This window comes from Punica granatum, chromosome 3 (assembly GCF_007655135.1).
Source record: "Punica granatum isolate Tunisia-2019 chromosome 3, ASM765513v2, whole genome shotgun sequence".
NCBI classification, from domain to species: Eukaryota; Viridiplantae; Streptophyta; class Magnoliopsida; order Myrtales; family Lythraceae; genus Punica; species Punica granatum.
Genome location: NC_045129.1, coordinates 15,508,502 through 15,530,493, shown reverse-complemented (window position 1 = coordinate 15,530,493; position 21,992 = coordinate 15,508,502). Strand labels below are relative to the sequence as shown.

At 37.6% G+C, this 21,992-nt stretch overlaps 2 protein-coding genes and 1 long non-coding RNA gene across 5 annotated transcripts; 2 read left to right on the top strand and 1 right to left on the bottom strand.

The window, feature by feature from the left end:
• The first annotated feature begins 3,020 nt into the window (after nt 1–3,020).
• Nucleotides 3,021–9,779, top strand: LOC116200007. 3 transcript variants are annotated; one of them, XM_031530648.1, is made up of 16 exons: nt 3,021–3,341; nt 3,440–3,691; nt 4,307–4,700; nt 4,794–4,971; nt 5,057–5,196; nt 5,276–6,482; nt 6,582–6,682; nt 6,863–7,007; nt 7,442–7,510; nt 7,614–7,659; nt 7,786–8,045; nt 8,161–8,240; nt 8,400–8,535; nt 8,744–8,930; nt 9,059–9,141; nt 9,220–9,779. In XM_031530648.1, exons 2-16 carry the CDS (start codon nt 3,580–3,582, stop codon nt 9,352–9,354), a joined length of 3,273 nt encoding a protein of 1,090 aa, XP_031386508.1. In that variant the 5' UTR covers nt 3,021–3,341; nt 3,440–3,579; the 3' UTR covers nt 9,355–9,779. The 3 variants fall into 3 exon arrangements, with proteins under 3 accessions (XP_031386508.1, XP_031386509.1, XP_031386510.1); XM_031530649.1 differs by having other exon boundaries at nt 3,021–3,691; nt 4,382–4,700; XM_031530650.1 differs by lacking the exons at nt 3,021–3,341; nt 3,440–3,691 and having other exon boundaries at nt 4,466–4,623.
• Nucleotides 9,780–17,370: 7,591 nt separating this feature from the next.
• On the bottom strand, nt 17,371–18,558 carry LOC116198556 (60S ribosomal protein L37-3-like). Its single transcript, XM_031528726.1, has 4 exons — nt 18,409–18,558; nt 18,166–18,301; nt 17,756–17,857; nt 17,371–17,649 (listed from the first exon to the last, which is right to left on the bottom strand). Exons 1-4 carry the CDS (start codon nt 18,409–18,411, stop codon nt 17,603–17,605), a joined length of 288 nt encoding a protein of 95 aa, XP_031384586.1. The 5' UTR covers nt 18,412–18,558; the 3' UTR covers nt 17,371–17,602.
• A 1,205-nt stretch (nt 18,559–19,763) lies between these two features.
• On the top strand, nt 19,764–21,636 carry LOC116199099. The gene is made up of 2 exons (XR_004155463.1): nt 19,764–20,086; nt 21,304–21,636. It is a non-coding gene; the product is annotated as an uncharacterized LOC116199099 (long non-coding RNA).
• Nucleotides 21,637–21,992: the final 356 nt, after the last annotated feature.

The window sequence follows — 21,992 nt, the reverse complement described above, 5'->3', positions numbered from 1 at the left end:
TATACTTATAATTTACTTTCATTTAATTTTGATATATTTATTTTACAAATATTAACTAAAAATATGTATCGTATAAGTCTAAGCAACGTGCTGGATACGTGACTAGTTTTTTCAAATCTAAATGATTATAGACTAAAATATTACAATATATACTAGATAATACTACGTTCCTCCTCTTGGTATAGAAAGTGATTCTAAGTATTTCCTTTCACATGTGCACATATCTATGCTTATAGAATTAGTCATAATCATTTCTGTCCTCTTCACGGAATCCATATGATAAGTTTAGAAGAAAAAAAACTTATAAAAAAAGTTTAGAAGAAAAACTTTTAACCGATTAGTATAAATATCCTAAGTTTTTATGAATTTTAAAGTTACAACGTTTCTTCCCTTTTTATATATAAAAGAATTTGAGCAGTAATAGGCAAAATACCCTCGTCATCACGTCATATGATGAACTACAAAGATAGTTTCAGCAAAAGAATATGTAAATTAATGGAAAACTAGACTTGAGGTGCGGATGCTTGTGATTTTTTTGTTAATTTATCGTAAATAGATAAATCAAATCTTTTTGTTTCTATGACTTATTATGTTTATGGCTTATATATTATATATTAGTAGATGCTACATTGATTGAGATCATAGATTTGTTATTGCTATATGTTACTCTTTTTTTAATAGAAACTTTTAAATTTATCTGTAATATATTTGTATAGATGGTTTTATTTATTTTTCATAGAAATTTATTCATAAACAATATAAGATATAATACTACCAACATAGATTGCTTCATGCGGTTCGGCACTTATTTCGCTTAATCAAGATCTCAAGTTCGACTCCTTATGAATGCAAAAACTACATGCTAGAAGAGTTTCACCCTTTAATGGACAAACCCGACTCGACTGGATTAGAGGATGTCCAATTAGGCTTCAGGTATCAGGGTTCACACCGAAAAATATACGATATAATGCTAAATCCAATACAATTTTTCATATGAATAAGTATATAAATAATACATATTTCGCGTATTGATACTCTAAAAATAGGACAATTTTTGTACTTTTTGTAGTAATAAGAGTTACATATTTGTAACTTTTATCTTAAAAGTTCCATATCCATATAACATATTGGACATATGATATATGTGTCACTTTGTAGGGTCCATAAGGGGGATCCCCTGATCCGGTCCAACTCTCGGCGACCATCCGGCCCCTGGATTTTATTTTTTAAAGGTTTACTCAATTTGTTTATTTTAATTTCTCATTTTTTTACTTTTTAAATAATTTTGATTTGCAACCATTGATAAATTACCACGTATGCAAAATTAACAATGTCAAGTCCACATTAAAAATGTTATTTTTTTTAAATGTATATGAAAAAAAAACATAATAAAAATAAGAAAAGTTGGATGAATAGCTTCGAACACAGGATATTTAACTCAACTAACCATGTTTCCACCACTTCAATACTAATAAACTTATGCATCTCTCACATTCTTTAATTTTTTATTAATTACTTTTGGTGGGTTATTAAATTAAAGAATATGAATGAAAAAACATTCAACCAGGAGTTGAGGAATTGCTCAAAGATCTTACGTGGCAAGTTCACATCACACGAACAGAGGCTTCTTATCGCACAAGCTCGAGAAACTTACTTTAAATACCTATAATAGATAGATAATAAATAGATTTACTTTCTCTTTTTTCTTTTTTTGCTAAGTAAATAGATTGGAAAACTTACTTTTCATTTGCCTGCTAAACTATCTTTTAGCCAAATTTACCCCACTCAACCATAATGTGAGATTATGATTTTCGTCAAAATGGATGGGAAAATCATGTGCACTAGACCCAACAAGGAAAAAAAATTAGAAAAATAAGCTTTCAAAATTAAAAAAAGAAAAGAAAAGGAAAAGAATAGAGAAACGAAGGTTGGGAACTTTGCATAGTAAAAAAAACACTGATATGATGTTGCTTGGCTAGCCACCCCATCATACCACCCCACCAATGTTTGGAGAGAGGGATTGGAGAGAAGAGAGAGAGAGAGAGACGAGTAAAAGGGTGAAAATTGGGTAGTGGCGATCCATTTATAGCCACCACCGCTTTGGGTAATGATGAGACATGTTATCTCACATAGAAAAATTAAGAAAGAAACCATAAACTTATATGAGGTTTGGATCCAACAACTTATTAGTTTAAACATTTGAATTGTAGATGAATTCAAGGCAGTGTAGGCCCAAGTGAGAATTTTATATGGTATCAAAGTGTTTACGCTTTCATGTGTACGTGTAGGCTTACACCATGCCAGATTTAGTTTCAAGATAGCCAAAAGTGCGCCTCATGTTAATCAGACCCGAGAGTGGCCCAATCCAATTTCGAAATAACTAAAGGTGCACCTCTAGTTAGGCCCTGAGTGTGGAACTCGAGGCTGAGCACGTGGCACGTGTTGGACCGCACACTGTCACGTGGGGACGGGTGTTGAGATATGTTGTCCTACAAGAAAAAATTGAGAAAGAAACCATAAGTTTATATCAGGTTTCGGTCTAACAACCTATTAGTTTAAGCTTTTAGATTGTAGATGAGTTCAAGGCTGGGTAGGTTCAAGTGAGAATTTTACAGACAACATTGCCAATAGGCTTTTAGCCGGCTAAAACGAGAGAGAAATTGAGGCTCAAAGTACAAAATATAGAGACAGGGAGAAAGGGTGATTGGGGATGGAATCCATTGCCACGAGGATCGGCAGGATCTGCGTGTGCCTGCGACCTGGATGAGGCGGGTGATCGGCAAGAACGCCCCACCACCCCCTCCTCTCAAGAACTCCTCGTTTTACTCTTTTAAATAATTTCATTTTATTTTTATTTTACTTTTTTGTATAGTGCCACTTTAGTAAATTGACGACGTGTTATCTGATGTGAAAAGTGAAAATTAGCGAAAAATTATGTTATATACGATTTTTTTTCTTTTTTGGGCTTGAATTTATTAAGACGAGCTATAAATTGGGATATGAAATTATTCGTTTTTCACTTTGAGAACCTGAGAAAGGCGCACACACCCTTCCAACTTTCAACCAAACCAATAAACAACAGAATCAAATCAACACAGTTCAAAATTTTCCCAAATTCCTGAAATCCTCTCTTTCTTCCTAAAAGCCTTCTTCAAATTCCAATTCCAATTCCAATTCCAACGCAGGCCCCCCCACCCCCATCAAATCCCTAAACCCCCCAGTTTGCAAAGAGACGCAAGAAGCTGTGAGAAAAATCCACACGGCATCGATCGATCAACCGACTAGCCAAACCTAACAGTCATCTCCTCCCTCGCTCTCAATCGATTCCAAAATCTCCCAAGGTCTCTTCTTCCCCAGGTGCCGCTATTGTTTCGGCTTGATCTCTTGCTCTTGATCTCGGGTTTCTATTCTTCTTGCTTCGCATTTCCCGATCCTTCAGGTGGGTTGTTGCATTCCGGGATTTTTTGAGCTGCCCAGATGGTTTTCCCGGTCACTGGTGCCGGTGACGAGGAGGAAGTGGTCCGGTTCTGAGGGACTGTTTAGCGCTCGGAGGAATCTGAGGTGAACAATTGTGCAGAAATGAGCTCCACCACCTCGAGGCCGGTGACCGTCAAGGACCTGGCCGAGGAGGCGAAGAAGCGGATTGTGTTCCTGGTTATATGCGTCGTGGGATTGTCGTATCTCATGTCCTGTAAGTCTTCTATTACGGTTGCGCGTGTTCCGATGATTAACTCGGGTTTTTATTTTCCGGCGAATCCCTCTACTTCAGAACGAGATATGCTGCATTTTTTTAGTCCCCGTTTAGTACTTGATCTAATTTCCTGTAAAGATGCAATTTTCATTTGATTTGAAATTTCTTAATTTGAAAAGCAAAGCAATTACTATATCAGTGAGCTGCGGTGCTTCCCTTTGCAAATTGGATTTAATGTACACGTGGTTTAATTAATTACTTGGGCTGTACTCCATCCTAATGTGCAATCCTGTTGTTCTTTCTTGCCCTTGGGGATTATGGATTAGTTGGTCTACAGAAATTATGCGTTTTGTTAATGTTGGACATTAAGGAATCTGTGATCATGAGGCACTATAGCATATCGGGTTAGTTGCCAGTTACTCGGTTAATTTAGCGCTTAATACATATCGGATTTCTTCGGATAATGCAAATTCTTGACTATAGTAAGCAATGATTAATTTTAAAAACTATAATGATGAATTTGTAGGAATTAGGGAGGGAAATTTGATGTTCCCTTTTGCATTTTCATCTTGTCTGATGCTGAAGCATGTTTATTTGTTCTTGTTTTTGTATCAGTGACAAGCTCCTCAGTATGGGTCAATTTGCCAGCTGCAGCAACTTTGATTATCATGCTTCGCTATTTTTCATTAGATTTTGATGCGCGGAAGAAAGCGGCAACGTATAGCAGCAAGCGACCTGTAACTGCTGGCCCATCTCAGAGGAAACCCGTTGAAGCTCCAAAAGTTATTAAAAAATCTGATTGGAGAAAGAAAGTGGATTCACCAGTTGTTGAAGATGCCATAGATCACTTCACTAGGCACATAGTGTCTGAGTGGGTCACAGACTTGTGGTACTCTCGGTTAACACCTGACAAAGATGGCCCAGAAGAACTGGTGCGCATCATAAATGATGTCCTTGCAGAATTTTCTGATCGATTGAGGAATATAAATTTAATCGATCTCCTGACAAGGTTCTTATACATGATGTTACCAGACATTTTCCATCAATTGGATTCAAGAGAATACATTATTCAAACAGCTGTCTATCTTCTTAAATGATGCAGGGATCTTGTCAGTCTCATCTGCACCCATTTGGAAATTTTCCGTATGACTCAAGCTAGGATTGAAAAGCAACAACCGGGGCAGATAACAATTGAGAACCGTAATACAGCATTGAGGCACATTTTGGCTTCTGAAAACAAACTGCATCCTGCTTTGTTTTCTGCTGAAGCTGAGCATAAGGTTTGCTTCCTTGGCCCCCTTTCTTTTGTGAATTTCATAAGCTTCTCATTCTTGTCATTACATATTCTGTGATGGTTAATTGCAGGTCTTACAACACCTGGTGGATGGCCTAATATCATTTATCTTCAAACCTGAAGATCTGCAGTGTTGTTTTTTCCGTTATGCTGCCCGGGAGCTTCTTGCATGTGCAGTCATTCGACCAGTATTAAATTTGGCAAATCCAAGGTACTCGTCTGCAAGGCCTTCTTATCTTAATGTTTCTTCTTGCTGTTCTTTATATCTTCTTCTTTAATATCTGTTGCAGATTCATCAATGAACGGATTGAAGCCATTTACATTTCTAAGACCAATGCTGCTAAAGCTGCACTTGTAGCACAAGAATTGCAGTCAAAAACTGGACCATCAAGGGTGTCAGCAGATCATTTCTCAAGGTTTCTCGATCCAACTGTAACTGGTGTTGAACTTGTTCAGTTGAAAACAAAAACATCCGGTTCTGATAAACCAGAAGCAGACCATGTAAATAGAACCCGTCTTTCTAAAGATCCATTACTTTCCATTGATACTCGGTCTTCTCGCTCATGGGGTTCAATGCCTGCAAATTCTCAAAATGGTGATGATAAAGGTATTCAACGGCATCGCCCTGGAGGTGAGTGGGGAGAGATGCTAGATTTGATTTCTCGTAGAAAGGCCCAGGCCCTTGCGCCCGAGCATTTTGAGAACATGTGGACCAAAGGGAGAAATTATAAGAGGAAGGAAGGGGAGAATCGGTTGATCGAGCAAGTTCCTCAGAATTCTTCAACTATGAGGCCTGTGTCTAGTGACAATTCAAAGACAATGCCGAAACCTATAGAAAAGGAGAATACAGTGAAGAACCATCCCTCAGGGAGCAATGCCCATGCCTTGGAATGTGGGGATGCATTATCAGTAAGTAACTCTAAACATGTCGATAAGAGCTTTCCGAGTTATTCTGAAACTCATGAAGATGATGAGCATAGTCCTATGCGATTGGAGGAGATTGACTCTGGAAGTACTTCATACACTTCTTCTGATGAAGGAACTGGCACTGTTACAGGCCTGGACTCTCCTGGTACTAAAGTCTGGGATGGTAAGAGTAAGAGAAACGCGGTTTCTCACATTCATCATCCACTAGAAACCATTGAAGGCCATTATGCAAAAAAGACAAGTAAAGGACAGCTTCGCTATCAAAGATTTCCCAATGGCCAGTCTGGCAGGAAGAGGTCTAGTGGAAGAAAGGTTCCAGTGTGGCATGAGGTTGAGAGGACGAGTTTCTTGTCTGGGGATGGACAAGATATACTCAATGCATCAAAAGGTTATGGAAATGGTGAAGTCTCAAGTGACGATACTGATGATGAAATTTTGAGTAGAGCGAATAGTGGAGCAGCAGCTTCTTCATCTGCACCATCTGCATCTCTTCCAGAATACCATACTCCAACTGTTAACTTGTCGCAAGATTCATTGGTTCTGGAATCCTTTTTAAGGTTAAGATGTGAGGTACTTGTGGAGCTAAGTATTTTCTTCATTGTGCTTTTGGTGCTTCCTTATCTAATTACTTCAAACGGTGAATCATGCACTTTTAATTTCCCATTGCAGGTGCTTGGTGCAAATATTGTAAAAAGCGGCTCTAAAACTTTTGCTGTCTATTCCTTATCTGTCACAGATGCTAACAATAATAGCTGGTCTGTCAAAAGAAGGTGATTAGGATATCATCCTAGACTTCATCTTTCTCTTAAATGCATCTTTTCTGATGTCCATCTTCTGTGTTTTCAATACTTTAGCTGATTAGTTTTCAGTTAACAATTTGATGGTTTCTTAGTCAGTATTTCTTATTATTTGTGGTATGTGCATCTTCAATTTATTGCTACATCCTCTAGGTTTCGACATTTTGAGGAGTTGCATCGTCGTCTAAAGGCTTTTCCTGAGTACAATCTCCATTTGCCCCCAAAGCATTTCCTTTCCACTGGTTTGGATGTTCCTGTCATTCAGGAAAGGTGCAGATTGCTTGATGGATATTTAAAGGTTTGATATCTCTTCTCTTGGGTTCTGTTGCTTAAAGCTGCCCTTGTTGACCTGGTGGAACTGGAATGTGTTCACTGTTGACTCGAGAGCTTACTGCTGTTAATCAATTAAAAATTATGAACTCATTCTTTTTCGTTTTGTATGAAGACTATGCAAGAAAATATTTATCACGGGCTTGATATTAACTTCTAGTACTTTCTAGAATTCAAATGTTCTAAGGTGAGATGTCTAGTTTGGTTCCGTGTCTTGGACGCTTTTTACCTTTTCATGCTCGGTGAGAACTCTTCACATCATAATTACTCGTCTTGCTGTGACATGCCTATGTGATGAGGGGTTTTGACTTGTACATTTGGTTAAATTTGTCTTTATCATGGTCATACATCCTCACATCTTGCTTCCATTTAAAGTTAACTCCTTGTATTGATACTCTACAGAAGCTGATGCAGCTCCCTAGAATTTCTGGATCGATTGAAGTTTGGGACTTTCTAAGCGTTGATTCTCAGGTTTGGTGATCTTTAGTTTCTATTATTTCCATAATGCTGCTTAGTAGAGAGCTGATACTCCTTTTCCAGTGGATTTCTAATTGTTTCTATTCTAATCATGCAGACATATTATTTCTCAAATTCATTCTCGATTGTTGAAACATTGTCAGGTAATATCATCTTTTGCAGTGTCACCCTCGTCTTTATCTGCTAAGTTAGCCCATATTTGCTATTGCATTTCCAAACTATTTTCTTGTTGGATAATTCCCATATTTGATAGTGTGGCTACTTTCCAGTTGACTTGGACAATAAACCATCTGCAAGGAACAAAACAATCTCGACTTTTGCGGGGCCAATGGTCAACCCCTTATCCAGAAAAGAAAGTTTTGTCCCAGAAAGTAGGGAAACCGTGCTGCAAATGAAGCATAGTCCTGCACCAGATGGTTCAAGATTGAACGCCAAAGAGAATGATGTTGATGGTAGAGGGAATGATGTTAGGGAAGAAACATCCAAAATACTAATTGATGCTGCTAATGACCCTACCCTTCCTACAGAGGTTGTAGTTGGAAAAGCTTTTTTTTTTTTAATAATTAATTAATTTATATTCTTAATCTTCATTACGTGATTATATGTCATTTGTGGACTAATGTTAACATGTTCTACTCTTGCAGTGGGTGCCTCCCAATTTAAGTGTCCCACTTTTAGATTTGGTTGATGTCATCTTCCAGCTCCAAGATGGTGGGTGGATCAGGTATTGTTTCTTGTTTTTTCGTTTGTTTATCTATGTTAGCTGTGTCATGTACTCCAGATGGTATTTTTGCATCTCCTAGTCAGTTGTAATTTCTTATACATCTTGATGGACTTTTTTGAAGTGTAACATTCTGCTGAATATTGGTTTAATGAATTGCAGAAGGAAGGCCTTTTGGGTAGCTAAGCAGATTTTACAGCTGGGGATGAGTGATGCATTTGATGATTGGTTGATGGAAAAAATTCAGCTACTTCGTCGGGGGTCGGTGATTGCTTCAGGAATCAAGCGAATTGAGCAGGTGACACTTTAGATGCTAACCTATGTTTAAGGGTCATTGATAGATGAGGACTAAGACTTATGGTTGCTTAGTTATGGCTCCGAGGGGTCACTATTTGTTGAACTGTCATGATGAAGTTCACTGATGCAAAAAATGAGCTCTTTAGTTTTTTAACGAATGTTAACCATCGGCAAAGAAGAAATTTAATAATCACGTGTGATTTGAATAGATACTTTGGCCCGATGGGATATTTATAACTAAACATCCAAAGCGACAAAAGCAGCCTCCAGCTGGCAGCTCACCACAAACACCACATGGTCAGCAACCCACAGAAATAGCTTCACCTAGACTGAGTGACGAGCAGCAACAATTTGAAGCAGAACGACGGGCGAAGTTGGTGTATGAGTTAATGATTGGTGAGAGCTGCTCTCTATGTCGTTTCCATTACATAAACATCTTGTAGGAGATGGATTATATAAGATCGGATTGCTAAAAGCTGCATTTTCCTTGTCAATGCAAATGGCATTATAATTAATGAATGCAGATAAGGCACCAGCTGCTATAGTAAGCCTGGTCGGGCGCAAGGAGTATGAACAATGTGCAAAGGACCTCTACTACTTTCTTCAGGTAGTTACGGTCACCTTTCTCTGAGCTGTATCGATAGATTTTGCTGATTTCATAACCGTTCTTCTGCTGCTTGTGTAGTCTACAGTATGTCTGAAGCTACTAGCTTTCGACCTGCTTGAGCTGCTGCTTCTATCAGCATTTCCGGAGCTTGACTACGTTTTTAAGCATTTGCATGAGGAGAAACATAGATTTGGCGAGTTCCGAGCAAACTAGTGGAGTCTCCTGGCACGGGATTGACTTGTAAGTAGAATGGTCACCCGGCATTTTCTCTTTCAGGTGGTGTATCATTTGACGCGTCATTCATTGAATTCATCCCATACCCGATTGAATATCGTCGTTACAGCCTTCTGCGATTTATATCGCCATTCTTTCTGTTTTCCTCTCCCGAAAATGGTGGATTACCCTTTGATTGTGGGGTTGAGATTCCCTAGCATAGGTATACAAATCTTGTAAATAGCCTTTCTAGTTTGCATTTTGAGGAAAGTTATATGGTGTAAATCGTGAGATAAAGATAGAAGATGTACGGTGAGCGAAATGTAAAGTTTGGTCCATTATTCATCACAACTCCACATATCGCGGACGACGATTCTGATTTATTATAAGAACAACATGCATGCAAATGCATATGCCATGTATCATTTTGGAGCATTCAAATTACGAATTATTATAGTTTAAATAAAGACATAAATTAGCAACTATGTATGTCAACATGCAAAATAATTCTGTATTGAAGAGCTTTTAGTTGGGACGTTTTTAAAAATTGGAAGGAGTGAAAGAACAATCCAACATACATACATACATATATATATGTATGGAAAAGGAAAATTCCTTGAAAGTTGCTAAAGAAACTATAAAACATTTGATTTTTTTTTCAAATGAATTGAATGATGGTATGAAAGTGAATTCCAAACGGAGTGTAAAGATGCTATTATCTTTAATTTTTTTATTATGTGTATGCCCTCCACTCCACGCAACAATGATTTTATTATTTAAAAATACAATTGTTAAAAATAACTTCTCTGGTAGAATCAAAGATGTACGAGTAGAAAAATTATTTTTTTTAATCACACACTGGTCGGGAGAGCTTCAATATTCAAGATTAAAAATCCTTTTTATCGTCATCAAATTTTCCACCCAAAAAAATATTATGGGAAAAAATGGTTTTGTTATCAAATTGTTGGGACTCCAAGCTCCCCAAACTCCACTTGAATGCTCATTGGCCACCCATCTTGAGCCCTAGCCCCAGTATGCACCGAAAATTTCTCAGACTATATTTGGTATGACCAAATTGTAAATTAACACATTCAGCGAAAAAAAATTGGAAATTAAAATATTTCGCTAGAATTTTATGCTTGTGTACCTCGCGATGCTTACTCTCTATTGCTACAAAATAATTGCTATTAATGTTCTAGATTTAGATTTGATCACAATACCTTCTTTTTGCAAACATTTTTTTCTTCTTTTAGGCAAATTTCTGCTGAGATTTTAATCTACTAATTAATGAAATACATCATGAAGCTTTAGAGATTAAAACTGAGAAAGGGTGATAAACGGAAAAAAAAAATTGAGGGATGGTTGAAGAAATGTAATTGAGAGGAAGAGGGAAGGAAAAAGTGAGAAATAAGCGGGGGCATGAAGTTATTTAATAAAATGTAAATTCTACAATGGATCGTAAAATTATGTTTGATAGTGGAATGTTAGTTTTTTTTAGTCCTTTTAATATCAAAGAAAACACTTTTGATCCATAGTTCTTTTTAAGGAAGTCGCAAATCCATCGGGCCACATGTAATGTATAATAAAATTGGAGGTCACTTACATGTCGATGACATGTCGTTGACGTGTCCATGAATTAGAACTCGCTTACACGTTGATAACGTGTCGCTAACGTGTACGGCTTACATTAAACTGTTTTTCTTTAGAAATCGATTTTTGTGGTCCAATTCGGTGACGTGGTGATGATGGGTGACGTGACAGAATGTGATTGGTATATATGATGGGAAGATTCGGGAACAATAGTATAGTATTGTAGACGAAAATTGTGAAAGAACATATAAAGGACTAGAAATATTAGAGGTAATATATAAAAATTGAATTGATAAGATTAAAAGTTTGTGAGATCTATTGACTGAATTTAATATTCCATCACGGAACACAAGTTGGGATTCCATTGTAGAATCTACCTTAATAAAATGAGGTATATTACACAAAAAAATACAAGTTTTCAATTTGGGCACGGATTTTCACTTTTAACATAAAAAATTTTAATTTTTCTATTTTGTCTCAAATTTGGCACACTGTCTATCGACCGTCACGGATTTTGTCTCCTTGCATACATGATGGATAACCGAAGTGATGTGGGACCCTCCGATCTAATGAAAAAGTAACATATTTGTAATTATCTCTTGAAAAATAAAAAAAAATGAACCCAAGATGTTTTATTTTCATTTTTACAGATTTGCATCTCTCGTCTCCTCAACCCATTCTCTCTCTTTTGCAACTCTCTCTCACCCTCCTCTTCATTCACATAAATCACCAAACCCAATGGTAACACCCCATATCTCTACAACTTCTTTCTTCGCCACAGAAGGAGGAGGAGGAAGAAGACGATTCAATAATCATCACAGCAATCCTCTATCGCAAAACATATATATGATAAAATTAAATTAATAAAACCAACTTCTCTTTCTTTTTCCATCAAGACTCCATCTGCATTTTCTTCCTCTTTGCCTTCTTCCTCGTTCTGGGTTTCTCGATCAATGTATAATATGCCTATTTTTATAGATATTCAAACAAAATTGGTTATGTACTTTTTAAATACAAAATTTGATGATATTCTTATTTCAAACATATAATTTTTGTTTTTTATATTACAATAACTTCATGTATTACAATAATTTTACACTTATAATAAAATATGCTCGAAGTTAATTTGAAGTTTCATTCTATAATCATTTAATAAAAAAGACCAATTTTCAATGGTTCTACAAATATTTTTTAACTAATGGTTTCAATGCATTATATATTTATCTAATAATTATATATTATACATATTTTTATACATATTCACACAAAACTAGTTACGTATTTTTCAAATACAAAATTTGATGACAGTATTTATCTTTTTATTTTTTATTTTTTATAATACCATAATTCCATTTATTAAAATAATTTCACCCTTATAATAATAGAAATTAGGTTAATATATAATGAAATAATTATTTGTTAGTATACTTAATTGTCACTTAATTTTTGGATTGGACATTTTCTAATAAGCCGAGCAGTATTAGATTTTCATAATTGGGCTTGATTTGATTAAATCAATTTTTAAATTTTTTTTAATATATTATTTAAATAATTTTTTCTATTAATGAGAGAGCATTTATTACAATAGGATACAATTTTACTTATATATATTGATATGGATAGCTTATATATAATCTTTTTATTATATTTATATTCTCTTAATATATTATTATTTATAATCTTTCTATAATATATATATATATATATATATTGCTTTCTCTTAATAGGTTATTATTCGTTTCCAATCAGCCTTTTCCCTTTTGCTTTAGTACAAATTTATTCTATTTCTAGTCCCTTCATAGGGGAACTTTTTACAGTTACAAGTTTCTTCATTCTCTCCCCAAATTTTTTTTTTAAGGTTACTTTCTATTTAATATATTTAAAATTTGAACACGTGGATTTTTATCTGGTACGATGATAAAATCGAAGGGGGATGATAATTTCCCAGAAGAGGAGATATCCTAAAACCAAACACGCGATTTCTGATTCAAATCCAAAATTTTGGTTGCAATTTGCCTTTGGTTACTTCATCTTATCTATATTTAGAACAATCCTCAAAGAATTCTGGTTGGACAGGACAATTGAAGTGTCGTGCTATATCCTGTTCCAATATCTGTTGGGTTCTGGTCCGTTTGTTGGGTCTACGCGGACATAAATCGTTACTAACGAATGATATGGTGTCGCAAAAATCTCAAATTAATTGTCCAAATGGCGAACAAAGGATAATCCTCGTTGATGTGTTCACCTGCTGCCATTAGTCTAACCCGTACTTTGGCTTCTTATTGCTCTTTAGTTAAATTAGTTGAGCAATTATTGATCATATTACATGGTTTCACAGAGATGCATACCAGCCGAGTTCGGAAGGAGCCACGCTATATATACTATGGACATACCCGAGATCATCCATACCTATCAAAACGTTTCAAGCATCAGAAAAAATTACCGAAGCATGAGAAATTTGTTTTCTTCATTACGCCTGTCCCCCATAGGCTTGTTAGGTAACTCGCAAGCAAATGAGACGACAGGGGACAGCAGTATAAAAAAAAACATCACTTCACTTCTTTGCGAAGGTCTGATCGAGATCCTGCTCCTGCTCACAGTCGAGAGTCTTGTCCAGCCGAAGGATGTGTGCCGTTACATGCGCCGGCTGATTACCAGCCAGTATTTTACTAGGCTGCATCTTGAAAGGTTGAGATCGCAAAGCGGGTTCATATGCAATACACTACCCAACCACACGACTAATCCAATCTCCAACTATATATTTGGGGAAAGGTATCGTACTTCCTTCATGTCATTTGATTTCACCGATCAGGTCCCAAAAATTAACAGTTATAATTTAGGACTAGAGTACTGTCTTCGTGCCCTCGTGAATCAGTACCACATATGGAAGTATACTATGGATGTTCAGGTCCGTGATTCTTGTGACAGGCTGCTGCTTCTAGAGATCACCGGGGATCGTGATCTCTTTGAGAGGACTCCGCTGCTCATCTGTAATCCAGTCACACGATCATACCGCCTGTTGCCTCCCCCGTGAAGAATCGGCTATGAACCGTTTCTACGGGAAGATAGCATATGATTCTTCTGTATAAAAGTACAAGATTGTTGGGTTTATAATTAAGTGGCAACAGCTGCGAGATGTTTTATTCTTGAGTTACCAAACTCTAAGGGGCAACAAACCTCATGGAAGGAGATAAGCAAACCCGCTTTTCCATCAAGCGGTCTAAGAGAGTTCGGGGCAGTTGTGTTCATTAATGGAAAATTGTACTGCCTAATGACGCAACACAACAGCATATGGAACAAGGCATTCTTTCTTTCGATGACTCTACGGAAGAAGTGAAATACACTTGTCCAATCCTGCCATCCTTGTGCGAATGGGACTATGACTTTTCCTCAAGCAAGAAGTTATACCAGAAGTACTGCCAAGAAGACAAAATCGAGCTATGGGTTCTGGAGGATTTTGACAGTTTGGTTTGGTCCAAGCACCACGTCATCGAAACTACTTGTCGGTATGATTTCTATAGCATATATATGGACGCACATATGACGAGGCCGATGGCACTTTTGGATGGTGACGACAAATTGATCATGAAACACAAGGATGACATGTGTGTGTATCACAAGAGTTCGAAGAAGTGGGAAGGACTTGCAATGGATTTCAAAGAGTTCGCACCATTTAAACAATGGTCCATGGCTCATTATGAATACTATGTTCCTATGTTAATAGCCTCATCAGTTGGAATGATCGTGAGGCTAATTGAGATATCCTTTCCATTTTCATAAGTCGATCGATATGGAGTAACTATCGTGGAGGATATATGCAGTTCTTCTGTCAGAAGAGACGAGGGATCAGAACGGCACGATAGATAGCCGATATGAGAGATGTAAGATCACTTGCTAAGAAAATGCAAGATTCAATCATGTAATATAAACAATTGGGTATTCTTACATATGAAAATTGTGTAACGAACAAAAGTGTAGTCATTCCACTCCCCACTCTTTTCCAATTGTTTCTTGAACTATAGATTGAACAAGGTGTTGTAGTCTGAAATTGCTCAAAAGCTCCTGCTCTTTTGGATCGCATGGGGGCAGCAACAGATCGTACCCCAGCCGAGAGGTTTTCTAACTTGGGTGGTTGCCCTGGAATTGGCGGGTCCAGTACAAAGCGTGTATTCTTGAATGGCGTCAAGTGTCTCCTCGAAGAAGGACGACTTGATTGGTTGCAGAGCCACTAAAACAAGTCTTTAACCTTTTCCAATCTTCCTCTCTGATATCTCATGAAACGATTTTCAGACAAAACCAGAACACTCGACATACAGCATGGTCCCGAAATGCAGCATCGGATTTCTGCTTCACAAACCATTTCCAGGCTCTGAATGGAAAAGATCGAGTAATGGCTGCAGCCCAGAAACTATTTTGGGACTATCAAAGTAACCGAAACAGAAATTAATGTAAGTTGGTGTCCTGTCCGAACTTTCAGCATGTCCCGGACATTTGTATTTCTTTCCATCTCTCCGTAGAACAGAATCCCCATAAACTTAGCACGAACAACAGAAAAACAGTAAGATGAAAATAAGGAAATGGTGAAAAGCAACCGAATACAAAGATAGTTATTTCTGTTTAATTGTTTCTGACGCCGTCCGGTACCACTGCTTTGTTTGCCATAAATAGGAGTATCTAGATGTCCCAAAAAGAGAACAGGGCCTGTTAAAATTTACAGCAGCCTTGCGAAGATTAAATGGAAGTAGAGATATGAACTCGAATTATAACAAAGTGCACGAGGGAATGAGGAGCTCGACAGGCCTGAGCTATTATGTTATCGAATCCTTATAACAAAGCAAATAAACTACAATTTTAACATGGAACATAAAACCATATAGAGCCTTTCATAACTCAATGTAAGAACCATGAGCATCAATACCAATTCGATTATGAATATCGTGATGATAGCCTCGTCGGTTGGAATGACCCGAGGCTAACTGAGATATCCTTTCCATTGTTGGAAGCCTATCAATGTCGAGTCACTGCCATGTGGGATAGTAAAACCAGAGATACAAGATGATCACCTTGACGGAGGAGCATATAGAACCAGAGAAGATTTGGGAGCTGAACTGAGAGCAGCCTAGGGGCTTTGCCGATAGGAGAAACAAAGGAATCAACGATAACTGAATACCAGAGGGAACAACCGGGTGACGGTCTAGTTTGTTTTGAAGTTCCATTCGGTGGTGAGTCCACACGTCCACTCCATCGATGCTCAAGAGCTTGCTCTAAGAGGACTCTTCCCCTTTCACTGCGTGTGGCGTTGAAAGAAAGGAAGAGCTTTTGGAGAAGGAATGTTATGCTTTGCTCGGAAAAATATGCTTCCTAAAGTTTATGGCGCTGCCGCAACTGGCTCCATGTTCTTATCCTCTGATTTCTAATGTCAGCAAGAATTGTCTCAGATACATATATAATATACATAGAGCTCGATCAAATCAAAGTCGTTCTACTTGCTTATGTCAATATGAAATCTGTAGCTCCAGGCTTTGTGTAATGAGACAACTATAAATAGAACTTTCGTTATATTCTGTCATTGTTGTAGATCGAGTCATTGACAATCTTAGAATTGGCGATGGATGTGTTAGATAATAACATTTGAATTTAAACTTTGAATCTGGCGAGACGGAGTACGTGATATTGTAATATTGTGTGGTAAAAAAGGGAGGGTAGACCAAGACATTGGGTCTGAGCTAACGAACGTCTGGGCTTGTAACACATATGAGGCTGATGTACACCACAGAGCGAGCCAAAGTACAAGATCAAGATGGTCCCTGCCCTTTCACCCTTCCGCACCAGGAAATAGCTCGGTCTACCGGACCAGGATATTCCTCAGTCTATACATGTCATCACCACAGCTCAATTTCATATTGTTCAAGCCTATGCCGGCACTTGTAAACCTGAATTGCGCTTGATGAGCTGACTGCTCAACAGAGAGTATTAGCTTATCAGCACATTTCGGTTTGGGATCCCCGCAAAGCAACTGGTCATCCCAAACAGGTTGCACCAGTATGTCCAAACTAACCTATGAGATCCGACTCTCATGGCATTACACGATTAAAATTGCCTTGTAAAAGCCACACTATATGATCCAAAACATGGCTTATCATGTACCACACTATATGACATGCTACCTCATATACTAACCAGAACCAAAACCCCACCCCCCTCCCCCCCATCATATCTCAAACCGATAACCATTATAATGTGGGAAATCCTTTCACAGGAACCAACCAACTGAAAAAGCAGCAGAATTAGGTGATGAAGATTGCAGTCCAATCACAACTCAGCATCTAAGTTTGATGTACAACATACTACCTATCAAGATAGCCATTGCGTGGCACTGAAGAACTACTCACCCCACTGATTATAGCTAAAGTAGAAACCAGAAAGGACTGGAAAATCTTAACAATGGTACCAGCTTTCGATTAATAATGAACTCAAATCCACCTTCAAAACTTGCAGCAACTACAAATGACATGAAAAAAGAAAACTGCTAGAAAACATAGAAGTCAAAAAGTAAAAAACATTCACGGAAGTCTGTCCCCAATATATCTTGCTCAAGCGGAAGTACCAAGTAAAAATTGTGATATCGAATTCAAAGCCGGAATGACCCATCAACACGTTAAGCAGAGGCTGACGCAGCTGCCTTCTTCGGCGTAGCTTGAGTACCTGACCAATAGCATATAATTCTCAATCAACACGCAAGCACAGAGACCCGAAACACACTGAATCATTGGAAAAACAAAGGCACCATATGTGCAATTAAAAGGATTACCTTCTCTGAATCCAGTCTTGAAACGGCGAGGTACATGGCGTAGGTACCTCATCCTACCGGTTCCGGTGGTCTTTCTCCTAATTGCCTTCACACTCCAGTTGTCTGCATAGCAACAAAATCAAGTTAAACCCTGAACCCCGAACACAGACAGCAGCACAACCGCGTAATAAACCCGGAAAAACTAGCCCAATGACAGGCCTAAAATCTCTGCATAAGCAGAGAATTCGACCTGAACCCTCAAGAACAGAACATCTCATTTCTATGAATCAGCAACCCCACAATTCCCTCAAGCATCTCAAACAAGTGGACCAAACAAATACAGCATTTTCATCCTCGATTTCAGCCATGTTACTTTTAGTTCCTCGGATTCAGCTAAAACGAAATATGACGAAGAGGGGAAGATGCATTACACTTCCTCTTGCGGGCGGAGGGGAAGCCACAGCCGGCGCAGCGGCTCTTCTGGAGGTGGAAGCTGCGGCGGCCACACCTCACGCAGAGGGTGTGGGTCTTGTTCCTCCTCTTACCGAAGCTCCCCGTTCCCTTGCCCTACAAATTGCCACAGATACGCAGACAGAACAAACATATATCCCTGTAAGTATAGATCTATGCACGGAGAAATACAGAGACGGAGGAAGGATGGAGGAAAACAGTACCATTGCCGCCGAGTGGAGAAGAAGAAGTAGGGAGACGCGACGGCTGCCGGCTTATATGCTCTGGAGACGATGTTAGGGTTTATTAGGGTTGAAGGAAGAAGAGGGAAAGTGTAATATTTGGTCATTAACATCCTCATACTTTTGATTTAGTATATTTCCGTCCTCAATCATTCATGAGAAGTGCAATTTTATCCCCTCACTAGATTATGGTTAATTGCGTCCAGAGGTTTGAGCCTGGTTAATAAACTGCCTAATATTCTAATTGTGTTGCAAAAAGAGGCCCATGATTTCAATTTTTTTACTAAACTAGGCCTATGTTACTTACTTCATGCTGCCACCGGTTTTTTTTTATGTGCTCGTTATGCTGCCTACGTTAATTTTTCGGCTTGTCATCCTTATTTTTAATCATATGACATATCAGCTTTTTTGTGATATACGTGTCGACTACTTTAGATGAGCCGGTCTATAAAATTACAAATCACGCCCCAATATTTTTCAATTTAATAAATCTACCCGCACTCGACGAATGCTGAATAATTAATTAGATAAACAATTATCCTTTCCATTTGTGTTTTTAATGGCTAATAAAGCTTTGATCATGTAATAAAACACTTGCTATGTTGGCCCAGTGAGTGATCACGGGGTTCGTTAAAAAGTAGGCTTTGATTTTGGAGACCCTTCTAATTATTGAAGAGATATGGTCCTCTTCTTATCGCTGCTACAGATTGCTTTCTTATTCACCCCGATCCTTATTGATTTGGATAAAAGATGAGTGAGGGGCGATCAAATTGGAAATTTTTTGGGGCATGATTCGTAATTTCGCATGTGGGCTCATTAGAGAGTAATTGACACATACCCTTGTAACTGGAAAAAAAAACAAAAAAAAAAAAAAGAAAAAGAATAATTGACACACATCATAAGCTGATTGATCGACTAGAGGTGTTAACTGATAGACCAACAACATAATGTACGGAAGTGTTTACCCCCAAAAAAAGAGAAAACTTATGTGCGGAAGTAGCATATAATATATTAATCTTCAAAAAAATTTGAAAATATTTTGTTATATTGATATATCATAGCAGGAGATATTCATTTAATTTTAAAAATTAAAAAATTATGATTTATTATATATATATATATATATATATTATGTAACTAACTCCAAGTATCTTACTTAAAATTTTTTTAATTTTATTCGGATTTTAGCATAAGATATCTTTAGAAATTTAAAAATTTAAAAATTAAAAATGAAAGTGAAAAATTCAGAAAGAGTTCATTGAGGAACCAGGAATTTTAAAGTGAGCACGCCATGTCTCCGTTTTCATATAGATATATAGATATATAGATATATAGATAGATAGATATAGATATAGATATAGATATACAGATATATAGATGTAGATATAGAATATAGGATTTCGTTATATATTTATAGAAGTTATAGATGATAAATTACTTCTGGCTCGTCTCTCATAAACCGACCTGATCAACAAGAGCAGAAGAGAACGACAAACAACTTCCTTCACATATAGAAGATCGATTTATGGAAGCTCTTAGGTTCTAGATATCGTCTGTCACATCACCACCAGGAACCCAAGCCCGAAGAACTCAGCCCCAATCGGCAATCAAGCGCGTCAACCCTTCTTGGTAACACCGGACAACTCTCTGTTGGTTCAGGGTAAGGCTTGTTTAAGTACTTGTGTATTCAGTATGACAGATTGAAAATAGATCATCTTGTGAGCGTTTTCATCTTGTTTTTCCATAGTGCGGTGTGTGGTCCTTTTCCGATAAGAAGGTTCTTAACTCATATTAGCATCGATATGTGCCTTCTTCTGATTCTTTTATCTCGAGCTCTTTCCTAGAACATGTTCTCAAGTAAAGGCTTATACTTTGGCATGATTGTCTCGACCTCTTTTTTGTCTTGGATGTGTCGGTGTTTGTTTTTTCGTTTATTTATTTACCAGAAATTAGTGTTCCTTTAAGAAATCAAAGTGTAGTGTTTGAATCAATTTAAGCTCTTGTGACAGTTTCTCTCTGTTCCTGCTATAGTTTTTGCCCTCAACTTTTCTCGGCTCCATAGAAATTTTGCTTATTGCATGGAAGAGTAAGGGCGAGACATTTTTACGGTAAGAATAGCTTCCCTAGCAGCCAAAATTAGAATATCAGCACAAGACACTGTTGTGGGGCATACTTTATCGATCTCGAACCTAATAGCGTCAATTGTGTTATAACCATTCAACAGTTCGTTGGGTGAACCGTCTTTTCCCGATGCCATCATGTCTGTTGGGTCCAACAGGATAGAGGCATCACGTCCCTGCGTTTGTTACAGCCCACACAAACAAGAAAAATTACCATCAAATAAACATCTTTTGCTTTCTTCTTCTGTATTTATTATAAAAGAAAGTTCTTTAAGAAATCAAAATATAGTTTCTGAATCGATTCAAATTCTTGTGACATTTTCTTTTTCTTTTTTTCAATTTTCTTGTCTTAGCTTTTCTCGGCTCCATAGTAATCTTGCTTATTTACGTGGACTGTAACAACAAGAGGTATGTGATTCTTGTATCCAATTGGGCACAACTGATTGAATTGATGGCATTGGAAAAAGACTCTTCACACAACAATCTGTTGAAAGGATATGACATAATTGATGTTGTTTAGTCCGTGATCAAAAAAGTATGGCCCAAGACATTTCTCTTGTGCTGATATTCTAGTCTTGCCTGTCACGGAAAATATTCTTATGCCAAAAATTCTCCCACCCTTCTTCCGCTATGCAATTTGGGCTTTTCATTGGTTTCAGATAAGTCCTAGGAAATAGATTGATCTTATGCCGATGTTCCATTCTATCCTCTTTTCTTTTTTCTCGGGTAGTGAAACCGGTTCCATTCTTTCTTTCAGAAACTGGTAAAAGAAACAATGATTTCATATGCGGAAGTGACAGATATCAGCTTCCTTACCTTTGTGTTATCTCTCGGAAACTCCCGTAGTGAGTGGGTAATCGGCAGTCTCTTATGTAATGCTTATATTCTTATTCCAACTCTAGCTCGATTAAAACCATATCCCTCTCATTATCTTTTTACTTGATCCTTCTCATTCTTATCTGCATGACTGTGAGCTGAGTTGTAATATCTTAATGCTATATTAATTGCATTATTGCCGCTTTCATCTTTTGCTCTCTTGTGAAGAATTGATACGAGATTGATGGAATAATACAAGATCTTTTCGAGAGCTCATAGTATCTGACCAATTCCTCTCATATCCTTTGAACACCGTCTCTACAACTTTTCCGGAACAAAATTGGGTTCCTAAAACTTCTAAGATCAAGATTGAATTGAATTCCCTTGAGCATCAATTGGGAACTTCTCAGTAGTTCTTAAGTTTATCTAGAGCTGCTGTGTCCTCAGCTGCTTCGGTGTACCAAGACTGTGATGAATTAGGAGGGGCCAGGTCGATGCATCTGTTTCTGTCACCCCGTATTATTGAAGCCTGTCAAAATTAGGAAAAATTCTCTTGGCAGATCAGCAGGGGATGGGTTCAGAGGGAAGCAGTAATAGATCGGAGCATATTCATGGGACATAGGTCTCTTC

Coding starts and splice junctions, on each gene's coding strand:
- LOC116200007 (XM_031530648.1), top strand. CDS start 3,580: ATGAGCTCCACCACCTCGAGGCCGGTGACCGTCAAGGACCTGGCCGAG. Junction 4,972..5,056: donor CTGCTGAAGCTGAGCATAAG/GTTTGCTTCCTT, acceptor GGTTAATTGCAG/GTCTTACAACACCTGGTGGA. Junction 8,046..8,160: donor ACCCTACCCTTCCTACAGAG/GTTGTAGTTGGA, acceptor CTACTCTTGCAG/TGGGTGCCTCCCAATTTAAG.
- LOC116198556 (XM_031528726.1), bottom strand. Junction 17,858..18,165: donor CTCCGCCCGCAAGAGGAAGT/GTAATGCATCTT, acceptor GTTGCTATGCAG/ACAACTGGAGTGTGAAGGCA. Junction 17,650..17,755: donor CAAGACTGGATTCAGAGAAG/GTAATCCTTTTA, acceptor GCTATTGGTCAG/GTACTCAAGCTACGCCGAAG.